A 24,925-nucleotide genomic window follows, 5' to 3' on the forward strand; every position below is an offset into this window, starting at 1 on the left:
AAAAAAAAAAAAAAAAGAAAGATAATTCCTGTGTCATCCTCTCTGGAAAGCTTGGCTATGCCAATTACACTTCACTTATCTGAGAAGCACCACTTCAGAGTACCCTCCCAAGTTGATCCAATCACACGCACACACACACAATCACAGACAGACATATACATAGACACATATATATGTATGTACACAGATACAGACACACAGGCACACAGACAGACAGACACATATACATCATCATCATCATCCCACCCACACTGCCTACAGGGGCTCCCAGGGTTAGGCAGGCACACATAAGGTGACTGGTGGGCTTCCATGTCTCTTTGTTTCTACTAGCATATTGGCCATTGGGTCATTTAATCTTACAAAAACCTCCAGCTCACTTCTTCATCATGATTATGAATCTGTAAAGCCAGAAAGTCAATGTTATGGTTACAAGGTTCGCTTCCAGTGATCTATTTAAGCAATTTCCTGTTAAGTATAACTGGTGTGTGTGACTGAAAACCATCTCTAGAACCTGGCTGCAAGGAAGCCTTGGAATTTTAGTTTTCAACTGATGTGTTTGTTCCTGTGTAGCTCTTCGCAGACAAGTGTCCCGTTCTCAACCCTTACACTCCTGCAAAGGCCAGTCCTACCAGTTTCATGCTGCATATGTAGTGTGTTTGTGTGTGTGTGTGTGTGTGTGTGTGTGTGTGTGTGTGTGTGTGTGTGTAAGATGGGAGAAGTTGTAGCTTTAAAATGGATCCTGTTCAGTACTCTCCATCCAATTAATACTACACTTCCTCCCATGAGCACTAATAAGTTACACGTACACAGTGTGGCAATATGCACACTTGCTTCTCTAAGTCAGGGACAGTCTGCTCACACTCTCATCTCACTAGCCTAAGCCTTCACACAGCCCACCAACCTTTAAAGGGAAAGGGTGAGGTTCAATTAGGAGGGTACACCCTTGTTGCTCATCTGGGATGGCTGACACTCCTCCATGACCATATTTTTCTTCCATGTGCTGGATAAAAATTTCACTTACAATGTCTTCTGAGGAAAAAAAAAAGCTAGCACAGTTCCCAGAGGCAAAATTCTAATCATGCTTTGCAGTCTTTTTAAGTCTGCTATGATTTGCTGGATTGGAAACACTGTCTAAGTTTGTATAAAAATTCTGTCTATCATTCTTGCATTTAGGAGGGAAGGAGAGGCCCAAGAGGTTAGCCCCAGAGTTTTTTCTGCATTCTTGGCAAGCATTTCCAAAGAAGGACAGAGTTCCTGGATTCTATTAAAATACTGTGTGAACAGGACCGAAACACAATGCCTGAGCCTGACCACAAGGAAACCTGGGAATTGTAGTATCTCTTTTCAGTGATACACTTACCCCTGGGTAAGTGTAAGGACTGACACCAATGCCCAATTCCCTATACTCCTCAGGTGTCCACCCTCACTGGACATTTTCTGTGACTTCCACCTTCATTCTGTCTTGAAGGCATTTCTGACTCCTTTGAGTCCTTGTGTCACCTGTATCTGCCCCCAACACTCCCTCTTTGTATTATCAGTGTTTTATAAATACCTAATTCCCCCACCAGGATGTGAACTTTCTGACACTCTAGGAAGTTGGTTTGGTTCATCTAAAACTAGAGTAGTCTTTATTAAGTATTTATGAATGGTTCAAAGAATAAATCTCCATAGTTTTCCTAAGAGTTTTTCTGTGGAAAATGTTTAACATCTCTTAAGTGAAAGATGGTACATGGATGGATGGTCAGACTATGGAATAGCTTGAATGTGTGCAGAGGCCAGTTGGCATCTCATAGGGAGAATGAACAAGCTTATTCTCCTCAAGAGAGGTCTTGGCCAGGTGGTGGTGCATGCCTTTAATCCCAGCACGTGGGAGGCAGAGGCAGATGGATTTCTGAGTTCGAGGCCAGCCTGGTCTACAGAGTGAGTTCCAGGACAGCCAGGGCTACACAGAGAAACCTTATCTCAAAAAAGCCAGAGAGAGAGTGAGAGAGAGAGACAGAGAGAGAGACACACAGAGAGAGACAGAGATCTTGATGGACAAATTTTCACACCCAAGTTCTTAGAACAGAGGGAACCGAATGGGAGTGAGATGACTCAGGGAAACACTAGTCTGCCACTATTGATTGACTCAAGAGAAATGTAAGTTTGATGAAGTGAACATCTCCACTCCAGAAGAGCAGGAAACAGTGGCCATTCATATAAGCTGGTCACTAGATGAGATCACCAGTCCAGCAGGAGGTGCTGTGTTCATGACCTTTGAGTGGATGAGCCACTGTCTTCCAAGTTGCTACTAGGCATGTCATGTCAGAATCTAATGCTAAGTAATGATGCTCAGTCACCAAAAGAGTACCAAAGGGTAAATATGTTGTATTAACATGAATCCTAATGACAAACACATTGCAGTTATAAGCACATTGTAGATACACAGAACAGTTGATATAGTCTGAACATAGATACAAAATAAGTTATACTTGCTTTGTTTTCCATCACAGTAGGAGTGTAGCAGACAGCTACTGCATCAGTGGCCATGGAGCAAGCCAGGGGGAGACCATGGAGGAGGATGGAGGGCACTGTGCACAATGGGAATTTTGCCAAGGACACTCTAGAGAGCAAGGTCTCAGTCCTCTCAAGGTGGCCTTCTGTGAATTAGCATGAAATCCTGCTTTGTAAAAGCCTGTGGCTGAATTTGAGCTTGGATGCTTTAGGTTAATGAACGGGAGGCTGAGCAGGAACAGGCACAGACAACATCTAGCAGGCCAGCCCACTCTCCTGATGGCTTGGTTGGACTTCTGTGATGTTGTGAACACGAGGCACAGGCCAGAAGGCACAGTTTGCTTCCACAAGGTGACAGATGGCCAGATTGTTGGCCCACCAAAGGCTGGTGAGACTCCCTCCCTTGCTTGGATGCTCTGGAAGGCTGTGTGAGGGGCTGTGTGTTCACATTGTCCTGTGCTTTGTCACCATGTAGCAATACTGGAATCTTTCATCCATCACAGAACTGGGACAAATAGAGGGGTCTCAAGTTCTGGATTTGAACCTTCTCTCCTTGTGACTTCCAGGAGTTTGGGAAAGGTACCCTAAACTACTCTGAGTCTTTGGCTCCTCACCTGAAAAATGCAGTAACATGAGGGAAGCATACTTGCCTAGGGCATGTGAAGGCCACACAGGGACTAAAACATATAAAGTGCCTAAGCCTGCTACCGCCACACAGGAACGGCTTGGTATGCATAAAGAAACTGCGTATCCAGAGATACGAGGTTGGGGGCGGGGAGGATACACCCATGAACCACAAATGCTCTGTTGAAGAAGACCACAGGGCAGGTTCCTTGTGCTTTCCTACCAAATTTTCCTTTTTCTTTTCCTATTTGGGAGTCTTTGACACAAAGCGGCAGGCAGAATTCAAGGTCCATGTTGACTGAGGAAGAGAGAGTCTTAGGTTTAGAAAAACACAGAGAACATAGGCCAGTGTCTTTTCAAGTGTGTGGTTCAGTGCCCTATGGAGGTTTCTCCATTTGATCGTCCTCTCTCAGCTTCTCCTTTCCCTCAGAGCTCCCAGCCCCTGAGTAAATTTCTGCTTAGGAAGCCACAGAGGAAAAATAAAAGCATAGAAAGTAAAGCAAATTTTCTATTCCATGAAAAGTCTTTTCCATCTGCTCAGAGCCTAGATGTGGAGGCGCTGGGGATAGGGTGGGTGGACCAACTGTGTTAACTGCCTCACGTCTTTGGGGGAATGGGAGATGGAGGGCAAGTTTGGACACAGGCCTATATCCTAAGACAGAGGAGGTAAAACTGCCCTTCTACCAACCCTGGGAACTTAGAGAGGTGCTCAAACAAAGGTGAACCCTTCTCATTTACAGTGTGACTGTCAAGTCGTGTGTGTGTGTGTGTGTGTGTGTGTGTGTGTGTGTGTGTGTGTGTGTGTGTGGTCATCATGTCTATTCTCTCTTCTGACATTGTCTGTCTGAAGTTACCTGGCTCTCTTACTCTGGTACTTTCCTCTTAGAGGGAGGGAGGAGGTGGGCAGGCAGCTCATTGGGCAGCTCATGCCCCTCTAGCTTGACTTTGATAAGGTGGTTGGCCAGGGCAAACTCCTCATCATCCAACATGCCATCCTTGTCAATGTCAGCTAGCTTCCAGATCTTGCCCAGCACGCTGTTGGGCAACTTGGAGCGCACCATCTCCTTTTTGGCATTGGCACCTGTGATCTTCCCATCCACTGGGGATAAGGTGTAGAAGATCTCATCATACATAGGCTTGTCTCGGGCCACCACCCACTCGGCATCATCAATACCCTCCCCAGCTCCCTCTCCATAGCCATGCCCGAAGGGGCCTTGCAGGGTTCCCTCAAATGCTCCACCCTTCACCATCTGGACAGGCCGCTGGGTCTCTTCTTGGCGCACCAGCACCATAAGCTGGGCAATGTCATGAGCCAGCATGTCGTCTACCACGTCCAGCAGCTTGCTCTTTAGTGGCTGGAATTTGCTGAAGTCCTGGGCCTGCAGCTGGTCCTGGGAAGAGAAAGGAAAAGGACAAAGTGGAATGCAAATGGGAGGAGATGTTCCTATCAGGGGAGGTGCCTCCTATTAATGATATAATCCTTGTCCAATTATCTGTCTAGTGAAAGCCGTTAGGCCAACAGGCTGTGCAAGTGGAGGGGAGTGGAGGGGAGGGGAGCAAGGACCCATTGGGCTAAGGATAGATCTTTTATGAAGGAGCAGAACAAGAGCTGGAGCTGGGGAACCAAGAAAACTAGTGTTTGTTTTCTGACTTCTCTTTAAATACTGTTTCAAACTAGTTTTGGCTGTTAAATGGTAAGTCTTGAAGGTGGTGGCTCTCTGAGATGGAGTGTTGTGGGTCTCCAGAAAAGCTTATGCTTGTAAAACACACAGCAAAGCGCTTTTGATACCTCCCTATCTGCTGTTATCGATGCTCTTGGAGGTCAAGAAGTCATCCACTAGTCACAGTTAGGGGAGGGCCTGAGTGACCAGGGTGGGAAATCAAGGCAACTAAAACCATAACAAAAGTCAAAGGTCATTCCCAACTTTATAGTTCTCAATCAGGATTCTCACTGGAATTACCTTGATACCAAAGGACTGGACCTCTATCAAGAATTCTGACCTACTAGGCACAGGCAGGTATGTATGTAGACGTTTTGAAAGTTGTCCTGTTTGCCCTCACATGGTCACTCACATCATAAAAGAAAGATGCTCCACTTTGAAAATCTTTGCAGTCTCAAAAGGTCTTCAACCTAGAATATCCACCTTCTCCTTGCTTCTCGATCAGAGGTTCTCAACCTTCCTAAGGCTGTGAATCTTTACTGCAGTTCCTCATGTTGTGGTGACCCCCAACCATAAAATTATTTTTGTTGCTATTCAAAACTATAATTTTGCTACTGTTATGAATCATAAGGTAAGTGTCTGTCTCCTAATGGTCTTAGGCAACCCCTGTGAAATCCCAAAGGGGTTGAGACCATGTTCTAGCAGACCATAGATTTGCTCAATACTGCCCTGGTCTGGCCACAGCAATCACATTATGTGGGGAAGAGGCCACTAAACAGGGATGGGCACCGCTGAAAATTTAAAGGCTATTTACAGCTACAATTCAGAGGCAAGTGCTGGCAGGAAGCTTCTCACCTTCTCTTTATGGCTGGGCCAAGGAAAATGCTGTGGAGAGCAGAGCAAGACTCTAGACTCAGGGCCTAGATATCCTGCAGACAAGATATTCTCCCAGGAGCTCTGTCAGCCCCTTCATTCTCTGGCAGCCAGCTAGTAAGATGCTGTCTCCCAACCACAGGGGCCCTGACCCTCATTACCTGCATCCTCTTCAGGTTGGGGAAGTCCCCAGGGGAGATCTGGTGTTCTCGCTCAATCCGGCCATAGATCTCAGCCAGGTTGTTCACCAGTTCTTTCTTTTTGGTGTCCTTCCCAAACACCGAGGGCATCTCCTTCTTCAAGGAGCTGATGATGTAGGCATGGACCTGACAAAGAGAGGAAGAGGGCAGCCTCAGGAGGAGCCTGAACTGGCCCTTCCAGTCCCTCCTCCTGACCCTGTTTCTGAAACCGTTTCTTTCATTCCTCATAGTAAAGGGCTAGTACGGTGAGAATATGGAGAAGGAAGGTCACAGTGGAGGGGGTGAGAACACTGCTGTTGCAGACACTGACCATGGCAGCTTCTGAGCACTAATGTGTCTGGTAAAGTGATGAGGGCTTTTATGCTCTGTTCCTCTTCATCTTCTACCAGCCCATTCAATTTGCAAATGTAGAAAACAACAGAGAAACTACAAAACCTTAGCCCTCCTGGGGATCACTGAGGTGGTCATGGTGCCGAGCTTCAACCTGGCCATCTAATCCAGTGCCAGCAACCATAACCGCCCACACTCTCCTATCTAAGGGACTTCAGATCTGGCAACTAACTGATCTCTACTTTTGAACCTGTTTACACTGCATTTAAGAGAGGCAGCCTTACCTTGGCCAGTCGGGCTCTCTTGATGAGATCATTGAGCTTTCGAAGAGCAGCATTACGGGGTAGACTCTGAATGTCTCTGAACAAGTCTTGCTCTTCAGCTTCAAAGAGCTTCCGGTTGTCAGGAATGAGGAGTGGGTGGGACCAGAAGGAGCCAATGTAGACCCGGATCACCTCTGGTGTGTTCACAATCTTCCCCAGGGACCACATGAGGGCCCCGTACACCCGCATCAGCTGCTGGGTCTCAATCTGGTCAGCCTTGTTCAACACTACTCGCATCTTGTCCTCATGGTTCTTGAGAGCCTTGATGACTTCTGAGAACTCATCAGAGATGTCCAGCTTGTGGGCATCAAAGAGCAGGATAATTCGGTCCACCCGCTCAGCAAACCATTCGAGGACAGCAGCAAAATCATACCCTGTGGCAGAGTGACAGTCAGTGGGAGGAGCTTTGGGGCATGGAAGCATAGTGAAGGGTCCAATGTAAGTTGACACAGTCTTGGAAATTGTCTCTGGATTCACATCCTGGCTTCTCCTATTTGGCTGTTTGACCTTGAGCAAAATTACTGTGGTGTGTGTGTGTGTGTGTGTGTGTGTGTGTGTGTGTGTGTGTGTGTTTGCAGTAGTAGGAATCAAATACAGGGCTTCATGCATGCTATCGAATTGTTCTTCCACTGAGTTATATTCCCAGGCCTCCTTACCATTTTTCATCTATAAAATGATCATTAAGAGGCATCTGGCTTGTAGGATGATGGAGATGCTAAGGAAATTCTGGGCTCTATGATAAACATTGCCATAGAGGGTGACCACTATCCATTCATCTTATTTATTAAAGTTAGGGGTCAGAAATCCCAACGGGAAAAGAACTCTGGACATTATTTTCATGCAGATATTTTGAGATTGGATCTTACTGTCTTGCAGTATCTTACACTGGCCTTGAACTTTCTCTCTGGGCAAATTTAGCCTTGGACTTGAGATCCTCCTGCCTTAGTCTCCAAAGTGCTGAGGTTCCGGGTGTGTTTTATCATGACCTATTTGGATACTTATTTTGAATTTGAATAAAGACTCAGAAATCCCTCACAAGGTACAAGCAACAAAACAGAAGATGCAGGTTACTGATGCATGTTCAGAGCATGCCCATCTCTGGTTGGGAAGAAGTCGGAGTTCTCAGTACAGACTCAAGTGACTTACTCTCCTATACCTCACAAGATCACTTCCTTCCTCAATGGCTGCAGCCCCACCCAAATTCCCAACTCCTATTCTGTTTGGGAGTCGTCCTTCCTGAGGATGTGACTGGACCTCTGGTTATCCAGTACTAAGCTACTTCAAATCCAGCTGGTTCCAGGAACTCTAGGAACTCCTATTCCACTCAGGGCTAAGCAACTGCAGATCTGGGAGAGGGAGAAATTATCCTAGTTTGGTTATGCAGTGTTCTCCAAAAGACTCATATTGGGAGCTTGACTGTCAGCTGGTGGGCTGATGGGAAGTGAATGGATCATGAGGGCTCTGAGATAACTACTGGATTAACTCCTTGGTGGATTCACAATACCAAGGGCATTATTAGGAGACAGGGGCTATGTGGAGGAATGGGTCATTGAAGTGGGTGAGTAGGGACAACCTTGGAAAAACAGATTTTTATTCCAAGCTGTTCGTTTTCTGCTTTCTGGCCCCTCAAAGGTTAACAATGTTGCCCTGCCATGCTCCAATACCTTGATGTTCCATTCTTACCAGAGCCCAGACACAGTGAAGCCAGGAGCCCATGGACCACAAGACAGACTTGACCTTTCCTCTTTTGAGGTTATTAGCCTTTGATACTTGTTACAGTGATGAAAAGCCAACCACAGAGGGAGAGGTCATCCCTGGAACTAGCTGGCTGCCCAGAAAGCTGCAGGAATCTACCTGTCTCAGCTTCCTCAGTGCCAGAATTATAAGTATAAGGGGACACAAGTGCTTCTAAGTCCAGCTTTTTATTATGTGGGCTGTGGGGCTCAAACTCAGGTCCTCATGTTTGTATGACAAACACGTTACAATCTGAGCTATATCTCCCTAATAATGGGTACCCATTACCCTCATACAATTAAGGAACTCTCCCCACAGCCAACCTGAACAAATCTGCTTTATGTTTCTCCATCTCTCCGATACCTAGGGCACACACGGCAGGTACTCCATCAGCATATGCTGCACACAGTTGACACAGAGTCCTGTTCTGCCATTTACATCCAGGAAGCACTGAGCAGGTCACCTCTGTACCTTTGGTTTTCTAGTCTCTAACTTCAGACCCACCAATGCCTTGACCACAGGGCTGTGAAGATTAAATCTAAGATGAACGGCTCACGCCACTTACTTATGACCTTGTCCAAATGCCCAGCCCCTTCATAAAGAACTCAGTATGTTCCCACAGGATGGAGCTTGCTCAGCACATCTGTGTCTCCATAGGATCATCGGCCTGGGTATGTTCCCTGTGGTTTCTGCTTAGTTTATTAACTTGATATGTTGGGCAATAGAATCCCCTTGCTTATCCTTGGTCTCTACATCTGGGATGAATGACCTTTGAACTTCCTTTCTTAGTTTACACTTCTCTGCTTCCAGGGCCAGAGCTATGAGGACAGAGAATGCAGTGACATGGAGATGAGGTACAAGGAGAGAGAAGTGATGGCGACTCCTGCCATTGGAGCCTAAAGGTAGCCTGCTGGGGTCTGCTGATGAACTGATAGCTTCCAGGAACCTTTCCCATGATGCAATAAGCACAGAGGCCTCCTATCTATCCTTTCCCTTTTGCAAACTCTGAAAACTCTGGTAAGCTGCTATCAAATGACAAGCAGTGAGGAGCCTCCTCTGAAGTGTGTGGTGGGTAAGACAGTGAGTGGTAAGACTGAAGCCCTGGCTCTGTAGGCTCCCCTGAGGCCCACCCTCCTAGTGCCTGGCTACTCCAGGGCTCCTGGCTACTCCAAGGGCCTGTGTGACCTTGAGGGTTAATGTTACGTTGCTTTCAATGCCCGGAATTATGTGTGTGCCTAGAAATAAAGGCATGGGAAAGGCAAGGACTGGGCATCGTCAGGAGAGGGGCACAGGGCTACCTTTCCCATTTGTTTTCTGAATGGCCTTCTGCAAGTCTGAATGCCTTTGACTTGGCTGTAAAATTGTTAGTAGTTACAACTGGCTGAATGCAGAGCCCATAACATAGTCATGGAAAGTGTACCTGATATAAGGAGGAGAGAGCTCAGTCTGAATGGAGACTGAAAAATATGCCCAAGGTGACTACCAGACGGCCATGTCCCTTTATCTCAGGAATGGCTCTGAGACTCCTGGTAACTATGCCTAATACATGCACTAGCTCACAGTCTCTGAATCATCGACCAGTGAGTGGAGAGACAGAATACAGAAGTGGTCCTTCCTGGATTCTTCTTGGAATATCTGCTTGCACCCAGGGATCCAGTGGATAGGCTCCAGGCCAGCGTCTGGGAAGCCTTTGGTGATATGTAACCCCCACGCTCAGGCTCCAGAGGCGGGAAGAAAGCATTTCTAATTAATGCCAGGCAGGAGGAAATCAATGAGACAAACTCAATAAGGAAGGCCACTCCTTAATCACCCAGTGCTCCCCTAGCTGTCTGACATACAGAGTGTCATTCTTTGCATTTTCAGTTTCAAAACCGACCTCAGAAGATCCTTATTGCTCCCCATCACCCAGAGTGAACAGGATGCTAGTGGTGGCCATGTAGCATACCCTGTGAAAATCTGTTACCATCTAGAGATGTTTTTAAAAAGAGAGAGATAACAGAGGCGTGCAGTACCAAAAGTGGGGGAAGAGCTCTGCTGACAATGGGGAGCAATGCAGCAGACTCATCACAGGCCTTCAGATGGCTCCAGTAAGGCAACAAGACCTTTGGAGAGCATCAGGGCTCAGCTGCTCCTCACCAACACATGAATGCCCACACATACATAGATGGGTTTACCAGCTGGTCATCTGAGGAACACCAGGAGCCCTTAAGTGCTCAGGGATAGGCTAGGGATGTAGGTTATAGAGAATGACACACACCCTCAAAGTCTCAAGAGGGAACTTGGGGTTGAGAAGCTCACTCTCCCCCATTCATCCCTGGTCTTCCCAACAGGTTATGATAATGTGCTGAAAACCAAGGAGTGGAATTCGGGAGACCAGGGCTCCCATGCCAATTGTGTCACCTGCTCTGAGCCTGCTGAGCACTTGGACCAAATGTCTCCATCTGTGTGCAGTCTGAGATGAGAGCATGAAGCCCTGAGGTGACTTTCCAGAGTGGAACTGATGCAGGAATTCAGTCTGAGATGCAGTCGGGAAATGTGGCTTCCAGGTGAAAAGGTATGAAGCCTCCGGATCTCTCTGAGCTCCCCCACACTGCTGCATCCGTGCTCCTTCCCAGTAATGAACCAGAGGCAGCCGCATCCTGCCCCTTCCAGGAACAGCTTTCTGCCTGCCTTTCCTGCTTACTCCAGAGCCTTTTCTACCAGACCTGAGTACTAGCCTAAAACGTCACGCACTGGGTTTCTCTATAGACATACACCCCTGCCCCCACCACTCCCCGAGCCTGGATGGAAGGCTACCTGGAAGCAAGGACTACTCTGTTTGGCATTAGCCTAGAGCAGAAGGCCCACCCCTGTGATGCCTGAGGTCCTTCCTGGGAGCCTGGAGGAGCAGCTTCCTTTTCAGGATGGCCAGGGTCTGGGCAGTGTAGAGCAAGATCTTTGTGCTGACTTGACCCCAATCCTTGTGCTGAGCCACAAGCCCTGGGGCGGCAGTGATGTGGTGAGGGGACTTAATTTCAGGCTCTGAAAACCCTTCAGCTAGAGCCGGAATGCAAGGCTTGGTCAGCAAGAACACTTGAGGAGGCCTGGCCCCCCTGGGCTTCCGGATCTTTCTGAGTTCCCCCACTGCTTGAGGAAGGTAGAAAGTACCAAATCTACTGTGGCCAACCCCAAAGGTGAAGGAAGTCTGGGCAGTCAACTTTAGATCTGTGCATTAGACACTTGTGTTATGTGTGGGTGTCAGGAGGTGTACAGGCATGTATGCGGGGGAGGGGATGATATGGGTATATGTGTGAAGAATGTGTGAGTAATGGGGTCTGGAGTGGGATTAACTGAGACTCTGGCTTTATGGTAACCATGGAGAAAGATGGGAGAGGCTATGTATCCAGGCAACGTTCCTGATTCAAGTCCCACCACCATCACCACCACTACCACCTGGATCAGTGTGGTATCTGATTTCCTCCCTGACTCTGGTCTTCTCAGGGTGCTGATGTCAGCATTACTGCACGCTGTGGCTACCCCATCGAGTAGTTCCTGTTTGTCTCCAAGGCTGCTTTGCCAGCAGCTCTATCAGTCAGGGACTCAGGACCACAGAGAACAACCTGGCATAGTCATTGTTTTGCTCAGCGACAGGAAGAGCCTGGCGTTTTATCAGTTTTAAGAGGGAGGGTATGAAGTATAGCCAGGAATACCAGTGCCCAGTATGTGCATTGCAGCCACTGAGGTTTGAAGACAAAGGCAAGGCGGGAGAGAATACAGTAGAATGGGAGGAGAGTAGGAGAAGGTCAGGAACAGAGGAAGGCAGGAGTCCCTGGGAACAAGGCTGCTTTATGTATCTGCTCAGGTACAAGCACAGGGTGATGAATCACATAGCTGACCCTGGAGTAGTTTAACATGTAGCTCTGGACAGCAGCTAAGGAGGAAGAAGGGAGCCCATTGTGATCCAGTTCCAGAACTGAGGTCTGTGGACATTATAGGAAAGCCCTAAAATGCATTTCCCTGTGACCTCCGGGGCTTTGTCCACAACCCTGAACTACTAGTATAGCACTCCTGGACCCCTATAGGCCGTCCTCTCCTGACCTTCTTGTAAGCCAGGCTGTGCTGGCCTAGCAGGTGCATGGGATGTACTCTCCCCTCCCCCGCAGCCTGAAGTATGACCTCTCTCAGTGTTCCCCAACCTGCAGGATTACCTTGTGAGCCTGTAAACCTCTTTAGGTCTGGATCAGATCCAGGGTGAGTGCAGACTGACTGCCCCTCATTTCATCAGAGCCCAGAGTTAGGGGCCAGGGGACCAGGCTTCCTGGACCCTGTCACAAGTCACCAATTACAGGAACTGGGAATCTGTGAGGAGAAACCTGGCAGTCTGGGAGGTGCCCTCCCCATTCAAACGCTTCCTTCCTCCGCTTCCCAGGTTTGACCTCCAAGGACAGAGGGAGGTTTTGCTCAGACACTTTGTGGTACTCCACTTCCAAGACTGTTTTAAAATGGGGGTTCTAGGAACCTGCCTGGGGCTCACCTAGAGTACACTATTTCCCAGAGGGCCTTGCCAGCAGCCTCTCTGATTGTGGCCCCAAAGTTCTGAGCAGAGGAAGCAGGGCAGCTCAAAGGGGGATGAGAGAGAAGCCCAGAGCCTTCCCTGGGCCAAAGGCCTGAACTGCTAACTCTCAAGGGTCTAGATCCATGGGCCATATAGCCCGTTACTCCCTATCTGAAGACACTGAGGACTGGGAACGAGAGGGTGTTGATCTGTACAGGCCACAACCTTGAGGAAAGCCTTCTTGGGCCCTGTTGTGATGATAAGACAGATGGATAGACCTTTGTCACTTAGGAGTCATGGAGCACACAGGGCGAAGCATGTGTCATCTGAGGTCAACACTCAGAGAGCCCTGGCCACTTCCCAGAGAAAATTGCCAGTCCAAGGCTGACCCTTCCCGGAGGCCGACTTCTGAGTGCTAATTTGGCCGCAGTCCAGGCTGCCAGCATCAGGTTTGGGGAAAGTGCATCTCATCTAATTTTGTTGCTAAAGATACAAAGGATAGTACAGAAAGGATAGGGCAGCTGGATGCTGGGGCATAGACCTGTAATCCCAGAACTTAAGCGGTAGAAACAGGAAGATCAGGGGTTCAAGGCCAGCCCTGGCTATATAAGACTCTATCTCAAGAACGTGAAATCCAAAGCTGAAAGGCCAATGGGCTGCTTAGAGAGGTACATGGCAGCTATGGCAAGAGAAGCCAGGAATACGAGGCTAGAGCTAATGCCTGCCAGCAATGCCACTTACCTCGGCTAATCCTCTGCTTCTCACCAGAGAGGATCCCCGGTGTGTCGATCACACTGATACTTTCTAGCACGGCGTTGGGCAGCTGGGCACACACAAACCTGTACGGATGTTAAGAAGAAAGCTGTGGTAAGCCACTGAGGCACCTCACTAGCTCAGCCTCAAGGGTTCAACCATCTGACTTTCCAATGGGCTGCAGAGTCCCAGTCTCATGATGTGGGCTGTTAGGTATGATAGCTGACCCCGGGAGTGAGGTACGGTTCTTTTGCCACATCTTATTTTGGAGTGCTTTATATCCAGGGTGCTTGGTAAAATGTTGGCTGGCCAATAGGGCTACTCTATAATGATATCCTACCCCCCATGTGTGTCCAGAGCCTTGGCCTAATGCTTATGGCCCCAAGTCATTAATGATCCCTGGCCAGCCTGGAGAAGTTTTACTTAGCTTGGCTGGCTCCTGATGATCAATCAGAACTCTCCCTCCACTGCACAGTGTTCTCAAATCTTGTGGTCTGCATACAGTTGGGGCATGGGAACCCCCCTCTGACTTGATGCTTGGTAGACATTCCTGTTTATCCTGCATGTGTTTTTATCTGCAAGCCTAAATGAGGCCAAGCTGAAAGCAACTGTAAGCATACCCGGAGATCTGTTCTTTGAGGAATTCCCAAGGTGATCCTGAGGCAGTCTGAACTCATACTCTGAATTCCTGAATCTTGGTATCAAGATTCCCGTGAAATACCCTTTTTTACAAAAAATCCTTGCCCCTGTTGAAGGCAAAGATGCTACCTGTACAGCAATGAAAAACCAGGGTGCAGAGGGGCCGGTACCTCAAAGTCAGAGAAGAGTTTGTTAGAACCTAGGCAGAAAGACGGCTTTGAGGGAAGGCTTCCTGGGGGAGGTAGCATTAAGGCTGGCCTTGAGAGATGGGCCATGCCTCCCAGGAGTGTGTTATCTGGGCATCTAAAGGGCTCGCTTAGCCAGACAGTGCTCTTGCTCAGAAGAGACAGGGATGCATGTTTACAACATGGGACACTGACTCTCCTTGGCACAGGGAAGTTGACCAGGAATCTATGGCTAGACCAAGACAGATGAGCGGTCACCACTGGCAGTCCCCAGGTGGCCCTATCAGCCACTGTCTTAGTGGTGAGGTCACAGTACTCCCCTCTTCCCGTGCTCTAGTTAGGCAGCCCTACGCTGAGCAGCTCTCTTTCATCCCTCTCTGCTTCTGTTCTCTCTTCAGTTTCCTCTTCCTGGAATGCTGTTCACCTATCCAGGGTCGTTCCACCCATTACTTCGTGCCCATGTCAAATGCCAGCTTTCCCACATAGACTCAGTCCTTCTCTTGCTGGGCTCACCCAAGCTGCTGCCTCCAAGGCCTGGAGTCCCCTGCAGTAAAACCTGCACTCCACCCTCTGGCACTGGCACTGTGCCTGGAGGATGGGGCAGCCCTAAAGACAGCTACCCTGCTTTTCTTCCTTCAACCATGCTTCACCAGAGCGGCACTCTATAGGTCTCTGTGGCCACGAACCCTGAAGCAGGACCTCACCTGGGTCTGCTTCTCCAGGCTAAATGCTTTAGTCACCAAAAGCACAGACTGAAAGAGAGAAGGCGGGCACTTGAGAGGCGCTGCCTCTTGTGTACTTTCCCCTGCCCCCCAAAACAATAGCTTCACATACATGCTCTTTATAAATTGCTTTTAGAACCTTTTAATCGATATTTTTCTACTGTTTGAAGAAAGCAGTACAGCGAGACAGGCAATGAAACAGTGTCTTCTCTTATCCTTCTCCTCCTCAATTCCTAGTGTGAAATTCACACAAGTACAGCTACTATACACTCTATCAGGTTCCTTTATACATTTTCAGGAAAAGAGCAGGGCCCAGAGTTTTTGCAGTTTGCATTTTGTCATCTTATGGATGAAGGCACCAATACTGATGGAGTTTGTGTGTTGTTACCCAGACTACACACACACACACACACACACACACACACACACATACATACACACACACACACTTCTTGGTTTAAAAAGTCTATAATCATAGAGTTAGTGGGACCTGCTGGGTTTGGTTAATGACATAAAGGCACTCCTTGGTCAGGAATGTGCTGGCTACTATGGTAATTATACAAATCTGTTATCATAACTGACCATATGCCATTACACGTAGATGCTATTATCATTTTTGAGCAGCTATCCTGAAGGGAGGCTCACCACGAGCCTTGCCCTCCATCTCTTTTGTTGACTGACTCTGTGTATCTGTGTATCTCTGGTTCTCCTCCCCCCTCACCTGGAAGCCAGCTCCTTTTTGACTCAGAAGAATGAGGCTGCTCAGCTGACTCACAGTCCCTCACTGCAAACTGAGGCATCCCAAATGGACTGCACCTCGCCTCCCACCTCCCGCCCCAGATGCCTCAGTCACGCCTCCTGACTCATTCTCTCACATCAACTTCCCTCAACACGCAACCCTTTTGTGTTTAGCATCCCGTGTGCCTCTCCTCGCCTTTCCCTGGATCTGGCCTTTCTCACTCAGCTCCTGGTAGCAGGAACTCCTCCTGGTCTCAAGGACCCCAACCCAGTGTACCTCAGTACGGACCACTGGAGTTCATTTTTGCTGATTCAACCTTCTTTTCTAGGAAGCCACACTCACCTCCTGGGGTTCCCTCCCCACCAGACTAATTCCCCAGTGATTTTTCTTGTCCTCCTGGACCTGTTTTGGAAACATGTCCTGCCAGTTAGCATTCCACACTGTTTACCAAGCCACCTGCCCCTTCTTGTCCCAGAGTATTACAGGTTGCATATTACTATAGGAAAGTTTACAGGACAAAAGACACTGAAAGTGTCCCTGGATATGTCTCAATTTCTAAAGATGAATATGGCACCAGTAGCTACCCATTTCTCTCATTGAATAAATTAGGAAATTGGATTTTTTTAAAAATTTAAATATGTGTTGATATGTGTGCCTATGTTGGGGTATGTATACATTAATGCAGTGCCTATAGAGGGCAGAAGACAGTATGGATCCCCTACAGTCTCAGGTCCTCTGTTCTTAACTGCTGAGCCATCTCTCTAGCCCAGGAATCAAATTTTAAAACAAAAAAGTGAAAAATCCACACAGTAACTATCCACCCTACCACAAGCTAACATTTCTGTCAGTTACTATGCACTGACATGAACTGCCTTCTGTTCAGGGTCTTGCTCAACCTCTGCACCAACTCCTCAGAGATATTATTACCACCCTATATTACACCCAAGCAAAGCAAGATGCAGAGAAGGGTGGTAACTCATCCAAGAGCCACAGTTCAAGGCAGGTTCTGGTTCCAGGACCTTCTGAAGCCAGGCCCCATGGTCTCCAATTTCATTGGAAAGATCTCCAGTGAGAAAAAGTGGCCTTGAAACTGAGCGCAATGTACATGTAAACTGGATTAATCATATTAAAAGGGGACCTGTCCACATTCCAGTTGAGTACGGTTATAATATGAAGGCCAGATTAGCTTGTCCAACCTGTGGATCATGAACCCTTTGGGGGTCAGACCATCCTTTCACAGAGGTCACCTAAGACCATCAGATGATGTACAGATATTCACATTACAATTTACAATAGTAGCAAAATTACAATTATGAAGTAGCAACAAAATAATTTTATGGTTGCAGTCACCACATGACTTTAATACAGCATGAGGAACTGTATTAAAGGGTCACAGCATCAGGAAGGATGAGAGCCACTGCTCTAAGGCCTTGCCAACTCAAAGCCTCATGATGACCTTGGTATTTTCAGGCCTGAACTTGTCTTAGGGGAAAGGAGGTAACCTTCCAAGGGCACACAGGAGCTTAAGAGAACTATTGCTCAAACTCAAGGCCTCTTCTTTCCAAGTAGAACATTCAGGAACAAGAAGGAACCTTCTATTGTTCCATTATGCTTGGACAAATAATCCCAGGTATGGTGTAAGAAAATCAAATGCTGGGAAACATGTGACTTTCCTTTAATGATTTTATTAGGGTAGGACCATTTGATCCAGGATAATCAAACCCTTCCTTGGTCTTTCATCATGTGGTAGCAGCCCAGCATTCACTGCTGTCAAGTCCTATACCATGATGACCGACTCAGTTACACTCAGGCACCAGTCAAGAAGCTGGTTCAGAAAAGACACAGAGTCTCCCAGGACCACACCCCTCTCCTTTTACCCTCTGCGCCCCCGAAAGAAGCAAAGAGACACCCAGCAGTGCATCCCCCACCCCAGCCCACCCTGACTTACCTGTTCAGGAAGGCATTGCCAAAGGCATTGAGCTTTCTGAAGGGTTTCTTTGGATCTACCACCAGGGCGTTCCCAGGGATGATCCCCTCCACATCTCCCTGCATCACTGCTATGAAGGAATCAGTGGTTGGCTCTGGCCCAATCCGCATGCCTGGAAAATCCTGTTCCAGCAGGTACCTGCAGGAAGGAGTGGAGTCGTGTAGCCATGGTGCTCGAAGAAGGCCCTGTTGGTCTGCTCCACAGCTGGTCATACATGGGGTATCCCCAGAGCAACCCCTGTTGGTCTGCTCCACAGCAGGTCATCATACATGGGGTATCCCCAGAGCAACCACTGAGCAGAAGAAGAAGGCTTTTACCTGAACGTCATATATTCTGCTTTTCTTGGTCTTTTCCCTGCCCTGACTCAGGAGGGGGGTGAAGGAAAGCAAGGTTTGGGCCATGAAGCAACCCATGGACTGAAGTTGATTCCTAACTCCAGGATTGCAGACTTCTCAAATCAGAGCAACCAGCTGAAATTTCCATACCCAGGCACATAATTAGACAATCCCAAGGCTCTTCTGGTTTCTTAGAGATTATTTGTTTTATACATATATATACATATATATATATCATATATATATTTCTTTAATATAAAACATGTATACATGATATAACAAAACAGCAGCATGAAGGATAAATGATGAAAAATGAATACCAACTCACCCTAGAGTTTGGTTCCTCTGCCTAGTCTTTATTCTTTGCATTCTGTAGCCTTCTAGAAATATTCCATGTACATAGGTGCTATAGACTTTGTGCTTAGGCACACTTACACATAGATAACTAGTTTTTCTTACTATGTAGTTATGGTGTGTTTTATAGTTTTATAGTTTTCACTGTGCCTATGTGAAAATCAGAGGGTATTGTAATGAGTTGACTCTCTCACTATGAGTCCTGGGGATTGAACTCAAGCCATCGTGCTTGGTGGCTGGAGTCCTTACCCACTGAGCCATCTCACTGGCCCTAACTGAAGTTTTTAAGCAACTTACAACTTTCCTTCATGTCATTACCCAATTGATGCAAGCTTCTAGCATGAGACTATACTCAAGGCACAAGGCACATTCTCTCCCTTGCATCCTTAGGCATCAGGCAGTTTTATCACCAATATTTCAGTTCACAATGAGGTTGTTGGGTTGAGATTTTAACTGTGCTTTTTAAAAAGTGCTTGGTTTTTTTATCTCTGTACCTGAAGTGGAGTAAATCAAAATCAAAATTTACCTTTTATCTACTGATGCTTTCCTATTTCACCTGCACACACACACACACACACACACACACACATATCCTGTCCCCAGCTTGAGACTTAGTAACCACAGAGGATGTTGTGCAGCCCCTGGGTAGGAATTTACATACTCTGCAGTGGTTATCCAGATAACAGCCATGCATGGGTTTCGTTTTATGCTTAACACATTTGAGAGACAGCAATCCAGATTTACTTTACCCTTGTTAATAACTATGTAGAATTCCATTACATGAATTTTTTAGTGAAATTCCTATTGATATCTGGTAGCAGTTTCTATTGTCTAGAAGGGAGGAAAATGGCAGTACAGGAATTGACACATTATCTTAGTGGAAGAAGGGAGGGAGGGGAAGAGTGGCTGCCTATTTTCATGGGGTGGTTTTTTAACGTGCTCACTTTCTACTTCCGGTACCTGACTCTACTCATGTAGGGCCCCAGGCAGGCCTCTTCCCTGCTCTGAACCTCATGGTCTAGGAGACCGGCCAGTGGGATCTTCAGAGTTCCTTCTGGTTCCTGGATACTGTGCCAGGAATGGACTTCTGAATGGTACCATCTGCAACCATTTATTTTCATCCCTGGTGATGGCACTCCTGAGGGAGCAGGAGGATGGTTGCTTCTGAAACTCTGAGTGTCATGACATGACAGGTACCTCTCTGCTCTTCTCACTTGGGCAGCCAGAGCTCAAGGCCACCTGCCTCCCCAACTCTGTTGCCCCTTGTAGAGGCAAAGAGAAAGGGAGCATGCTTAGTCAGGGAGTAGTCACTAAGGATGATGGAGAACAGAACCCTTTAGGATCCTGGGACAAGTTTGGATACAGACAGTGTGTTTGTGTGTGTGTGTGTGTGTGTGTGTGTGTGTGCATGCGTGCACATGCCCGTGTGCATGTGGTGGGGGGCTGGACTGAATAATGGTGCATGGATCGATCTACCCTGGGGTGGGACTGGCCAGACAGAGGACAGTCCCAGAGCATCTTTGCTGGGCACTAAAGGATGCTGCCTGAGAAACAAACCTACAAAGTGAGGGCTCAGTGAAAACCACAGGGGCCCAGCTTCCTGGTCCTTAGTACTGGCTACATATTCAAAACCCTTGAGGAGCATCAGCTGATGGATTCGGGGCTCTACTCTGATGTTTCTAACTTTCTTGGTCAAGACCTTAGCAATGCTACTCTTTATAAGGTTCCCAGCTGATTCAAACACACAGCCAGGGTATTATTATAACCCTGCCATTTTCTTAATAAAAAACCATTGACATATAAAAGCAATGCTGAGTGTTATATTTTATTGTGAAAGTCTGGTACCGCTGTCTTTTGTTCCCCATAGTGGCACATGAGGCAGGCACCAAGGAAGCTGAAAAGGGTTACATGGCTTCCTCAAGTAATAGGGCTGGAACCCATGCCCCCCAGCAGGTAGACACTGGTGCTGCTCTTCACCCATGTTTGATTCCTCTGAGAAATCACCTCCCAGAAAGCTGACTAAGGCCCAGGCAAACACAGGACAGCTCTGGAGCTAGAGGTCCTTGCCATTCTTTGCCTCTCCAGGGTGGGCAGGATCTAAGGAGGCCTGCTGGGAAACTCCTCTGGGTTTCCTCTGGGTCCCCAGCAGGCTATCTATGCCTTCAGGAAGTGTTTGGAGCTGTTCTCTATTCCATGTTTCCTGGGCTAGGTTGCTATGGACTCTGTCCCCAGGGAGCCTGTGGAGCAGCTGCAGTAGCCTCAACTCCAGAGGAAGCTGTTGATCAGCTTAGAGACTAACTACAGCAGCAGTGTGGGGGAGCCTTTCAAGTCTTGGGTTGCCTTGGGGATCCCCTCAAACCTCGACCATCCCAGTCTAGCAACTGGGAGCATCAAGGAAGGATTTCTTCTGGTCACAGCATCATTTTGAGAGCCTGTGCTGGAGCTGTGATCAGAAAAAACAAAGGCACACGTAGGACTGTGCTTTCTGCTCTCTTGGTGAACTTTTCCCTTGGGGACTTCCTGAGTGAGACAGGACCACGGGCTCTCGGATCACGAGGAGTATGCCCTATAGAAGGTACTTATCATAGACTCCATGGCCTCAGCACCTCTTTCCACCACACAGGGCATCATAGTTCAGGCTTACTTCTTGCCTGTAAAATGCCAGACACTGTTCTAAATGTTCCATGGTCATTTCATCCCATATACATATCCACTGGGCTGTTAGCCTGATGGTCCTCCTTGTCAAATACACCTAGGACAGTGGTTCTCAACCTTCCTAATGCTGTGACCCTTTAATACATGTTGTGTATGACATGTAGGTATAGGATACCCGTCATCGTTGTGGTGACCTCCCAACCATAAAATTATTTTTTGTTGCTGCTTCATAACTGTAATTTTGCTACTGTTATGAATTGCAATGTATATATCCGTGTTTTCTGATAATCTTAGGAGACCCCTGTGAAAGGGTTGCTCAACCCCCCAAAGAGGTCACAACCCACAGGTTGAGAACTGCTGACCTGGAAGGAAGTCCACCTTGTGGACTGCTCTGGGAGTTAGATTAGTTACATGTGTTACATATTTAACTGGTTCCCGTTATTGAGCATCATTTCTTATCGGAAAAGGTAAGAGATCAAAGTTAACTGGCCCAATGTGCACATCATTTACAGGTAGCCTAGGATTTGAGCCTGGCATTTGAATTTGAATTCTTAAATTCAATGCCTTTCATCACCATAGCCACTGTCTCCTTTCATGACCTAAGCCTCCTCCAGGAAATGCATCTGCCTCTGGGGACTGGCCAACATCGATGCCCCTCACCCTCAAAGTGATATAAGCTCCAAAAGTATATTGTTTGGCAAGAAGCCAGTTAGAGCCAGGGCCTGGGGCAAAGGGGAGGCACTGGGACCCGCAAACTCGTGAACACATGTCTCCAGAAACTCAGCCCCTGACTGCACACTCAGTCTCAGTGACCGAAGGTGTATGCGTATGCATACGTATGTATATGTGTATGTATGTGATGTACATGCACTTGCTCTTGCTATCAGAAGGCAGGAGCAGATCTTGACCCTGTGGTTTTCAAAAGGACACGGAGAAACAGTAAGGCCAGATTCCCTGTGAGAAAGAACCTGTGTGCTGATTTGGGACAGTCGATGTTGGCTGCTCCGTATCCTATGCAGACCCATGAGGAGGTGTATCCAAGTGTGGATGGGGACAGCTGAGCTAGAGGGATGGAAAGAACCATTCTGAGGCAGCCTCAAAAATGCCCAGAATGAATGAGACCACAGCAGCAATGAGCTAATGTTCTTTAGAAGGCATCTCAGATTCCAGCTCTGGAGACGTGCTGTACTCAGCAGATGAACAAAGGGTGACACTGCCCAGCCTAACAGGTCAGCTTCCTGGGGAGTTGTTGGAGCCACTGCCTGAAGTGACCGGGCAAATGGCTCTGGGCTGGGTCTATTGGCTTCGTACACTCACAGGACCCAAAACTTGCTGACCTCGCAGGAGTCTGGGGAAACCCAGAGACTAAGGAGGCCAAGAGCATGCCCAGAGGCTACAGTCAGGCCAAGGAGGGAACTGGACGGGATAAATTCTCAGAGCCATTTGGGTATAGCTTGTGGCACCGGGTGCCCCTCAAACAAAGCCACCACTGTGTCCAGAAAGGAAAATCTATTGAGGAATCTCATGCACTACTTCTTTACAGGGTGTGGGACAGATCGCTTATGTTGCTGGGCAAAAACATTCCCACAGCTGTGTAAAAAAAGAAAAGTTAATTCAAGCCTGGGTGGGACCAGCTGAGATGGGGAGGCATGAAGTAAGGAGGGACAGGACACCCCTTAGATTGTGTTTATGCTTATTCTGTTTTGAACTTCCGCCCACGTGACCAGCCTCACCTGCACCAAACATGACAACATTAATCCAGTTTTGTAGTGGGGTCAGCTGAAAGATAGCACTTCAAGTTCAGGATCAAATTTCAGGTCCCAAACACTGAAGAGATTTTGGTGTCTCCCCTCCCTTGCTATCCAATGCAAACTAAATAAAGGCTAAACCATAAAATATGTGTGGGGAAATTCAACACAAATCTGATTTTTTCCCCACAAGGGTGATTTTTCTTCGTACGCTTCTTAAGTAGAAATTATTTCATAACATTTTCCTCATTTTTATGCCTTGCTTAGTTGGCAATCTAAGCATGTGGTCTGCTTTCCTGATGACCTAAGTATGCAGGGTATGGCACAGAGCCCGAGAGTCTCATCCAGGCCTGTCTTTTAGGCCCCGTCTCCCCAGCAAGGAGGCTCAGGCTTTGAGCAGCTGCTGGGCTTAACCTCAGACAGGAAAGGAACTACAAAGGCTGAGGGCCTGCAAATACTGCTGCTGGAGGCTCTGGGTTAGGAGCCCCAAACCGTCTGAAGAATATGTTGTTCTCTTGAGCGGCTTAGGGATCCACACAACTCTACCACCCACAAGACCCTGAACAAGTTGCTCAAAAGAACATTGGGACCGGCAAGATGGTTCAGTGGGTAAAGGTACACCTGCTGTCAAGCCCGATAGCCTGTTTGATCTCTAGCGTGGTGGAAAGAGAGAATCGACTCTGGCAAATTGTCCTCTGACCTCCACATACAGGACATATACATACATACACACAGGCAGGCAGGCATGGACACACTAAATAAACTCTAAGTAAGTGAACATTTTAAAATAATGACCTCCACCTCCCTGGCTGATAGAGAAACACCTGGTTTCTAACCATGACAGCTAAAAAGTTAAACTGTTTGAGGGAATACACAAGAGTTTTGAGAAAGCTAGGCCCATAGCAGATTGTCCCCACAAAGACACAAACAATAATTAAAGAAAATGAACCCTTCAGGGTTGCCTGCAGGTACTTGGCACATCCCCACCTCATCTCTAAACCCAGTTCAGATATGTCCTTCTGGGAAGCCTTCACAGATTCATCCTCCACCTCACCCATAAACCACACATACTCTTTCCTCTCTCCTGTAACAGTGGATTTCACAGCTCTTCCTCTGCACGTAGTTTAAGTGCATTTGAAAAGTACAATTGTCCCAAATCATGGGTCTTTGTGTTGTGCAGCTATATCTTTGAGTACCTCAGCCATGGGTCCTTCTACTTTAAAATAAAGTCAGGATAACCCTTGTCCTATTAGCCTGACTTAGTTTTAGGGAGAGAGTAACAGAGATACAAAGTAGATGGAAGAATGTAGCTAGGTTAAGAAGTCAGCTCCATGCCTCAGGAAATGCCCACTGTGCCTGTGCGAAGACCCTCTGCTAAGGGAAGAGGTGCTTGCAGCAGAACCTCTTAGCTGGGATTGGCTGGTCTTAGCATTTATTTCCTTGCTGGCTCCACCATGACAAGCCTGCCCATCTGGGACACTAGTTACTCCAGCATCATGTTCCTCCTCTGCCCTCACCTTCACCAAACTAGAAGGCTGTCCCTTACCTCCCGAGGTTCATCCTTAGCTGGAAAGGGGGAAGGGACTGATACCCCTGCCCCATTGGTACCTGGAACTAAAAGGGGCAGAATTGGTTCTGAACTCTCCTGTTCCCATGAAGTGGTTACTGGGATTCACATGGTATGGATAACGAAACAAGATCAGAGAGAAATGAGGGTGTAACCTCCCTGATTCTTTCTTGTCAGCCTCTTGGCTGAGAAGTAGGGGAGCCAGGTTCTACTGGCCTAGCCTGGATGAAAACCTCCATCCCACGGCCAAGGGGAGTGGTACGCCTTCTCCACTGTTGTCTCTGCTGACTTCCAGATGCCTGGCTTCAAGGTGATTCTTCACCCTTGGACCCTTCACCTTGGACCCGAGGCAGGCAGATAGAGTTCCTCAAGTCTGAAGTTTTTGCTCCCTTCAGTAACCAATGAGCCTTGGATAAAAGTAACTGAATATTTACCCAGCTCCACTTTGAACCCAACAGACTAGGACCCT

At 47.6% G+C, this 24,925-nt stretch overlaps 1 protein-coding gene across 1 annotated transcript in view; it reads right to left on the reverse strand.

The window, feature by feature from the left end:
- Window positions 1-2,347: 2,347 nt before the first annotated feature.
- Window positions 2,348-24,925, reverse strand: part of Ehd3 (EH domain containing 3) — a 26,933-nt gene continuing 4,355 nt past the window's right edge. Inside the window, exons 2-6 of the mRNA XM_031356032.1 lie at window positions 17,759-17,935; window positions 13,514-13,611; window positions 6,466-6,878; window positions 5,813-5,977; window positions 2,348-4,508 (exon numbers count right to left, since the gene is read on the reverse strand). Of these exons, the coding sequence (XP_031211892.1) occupies window positions 3,981-4,508; window positions 5,813-5,977; window positions 6,466-6,878; window positions 13,514-13,611; window positions 17,759-17,935 (1,381 nt within the window). The 3' untranslated portion in view covers window positions 2,348-3,980. The remainder of the gene's footprint in view (window positions 4,509-5,812; window positions 5,978-6,465; window positions 6,879-13,513; window positions 13,612-17,758; window positions 17,936-24,925) is intronic.

This window comes from Mastomys coucha, unplaced genomic scaffold (genome assembly GCF_008632895.1).
Source record: "Mastomys coucha isolate ucsf_1 unplaced genomic scaffold, UCSF_Mcou_1 pScaffold6, whole genome shotgun sequence".
NCBI lineage: Eukaryota > Metazoa > Chordata > Mammalia > Rodentia > Muridae > Mastomys > Mastomys coucha.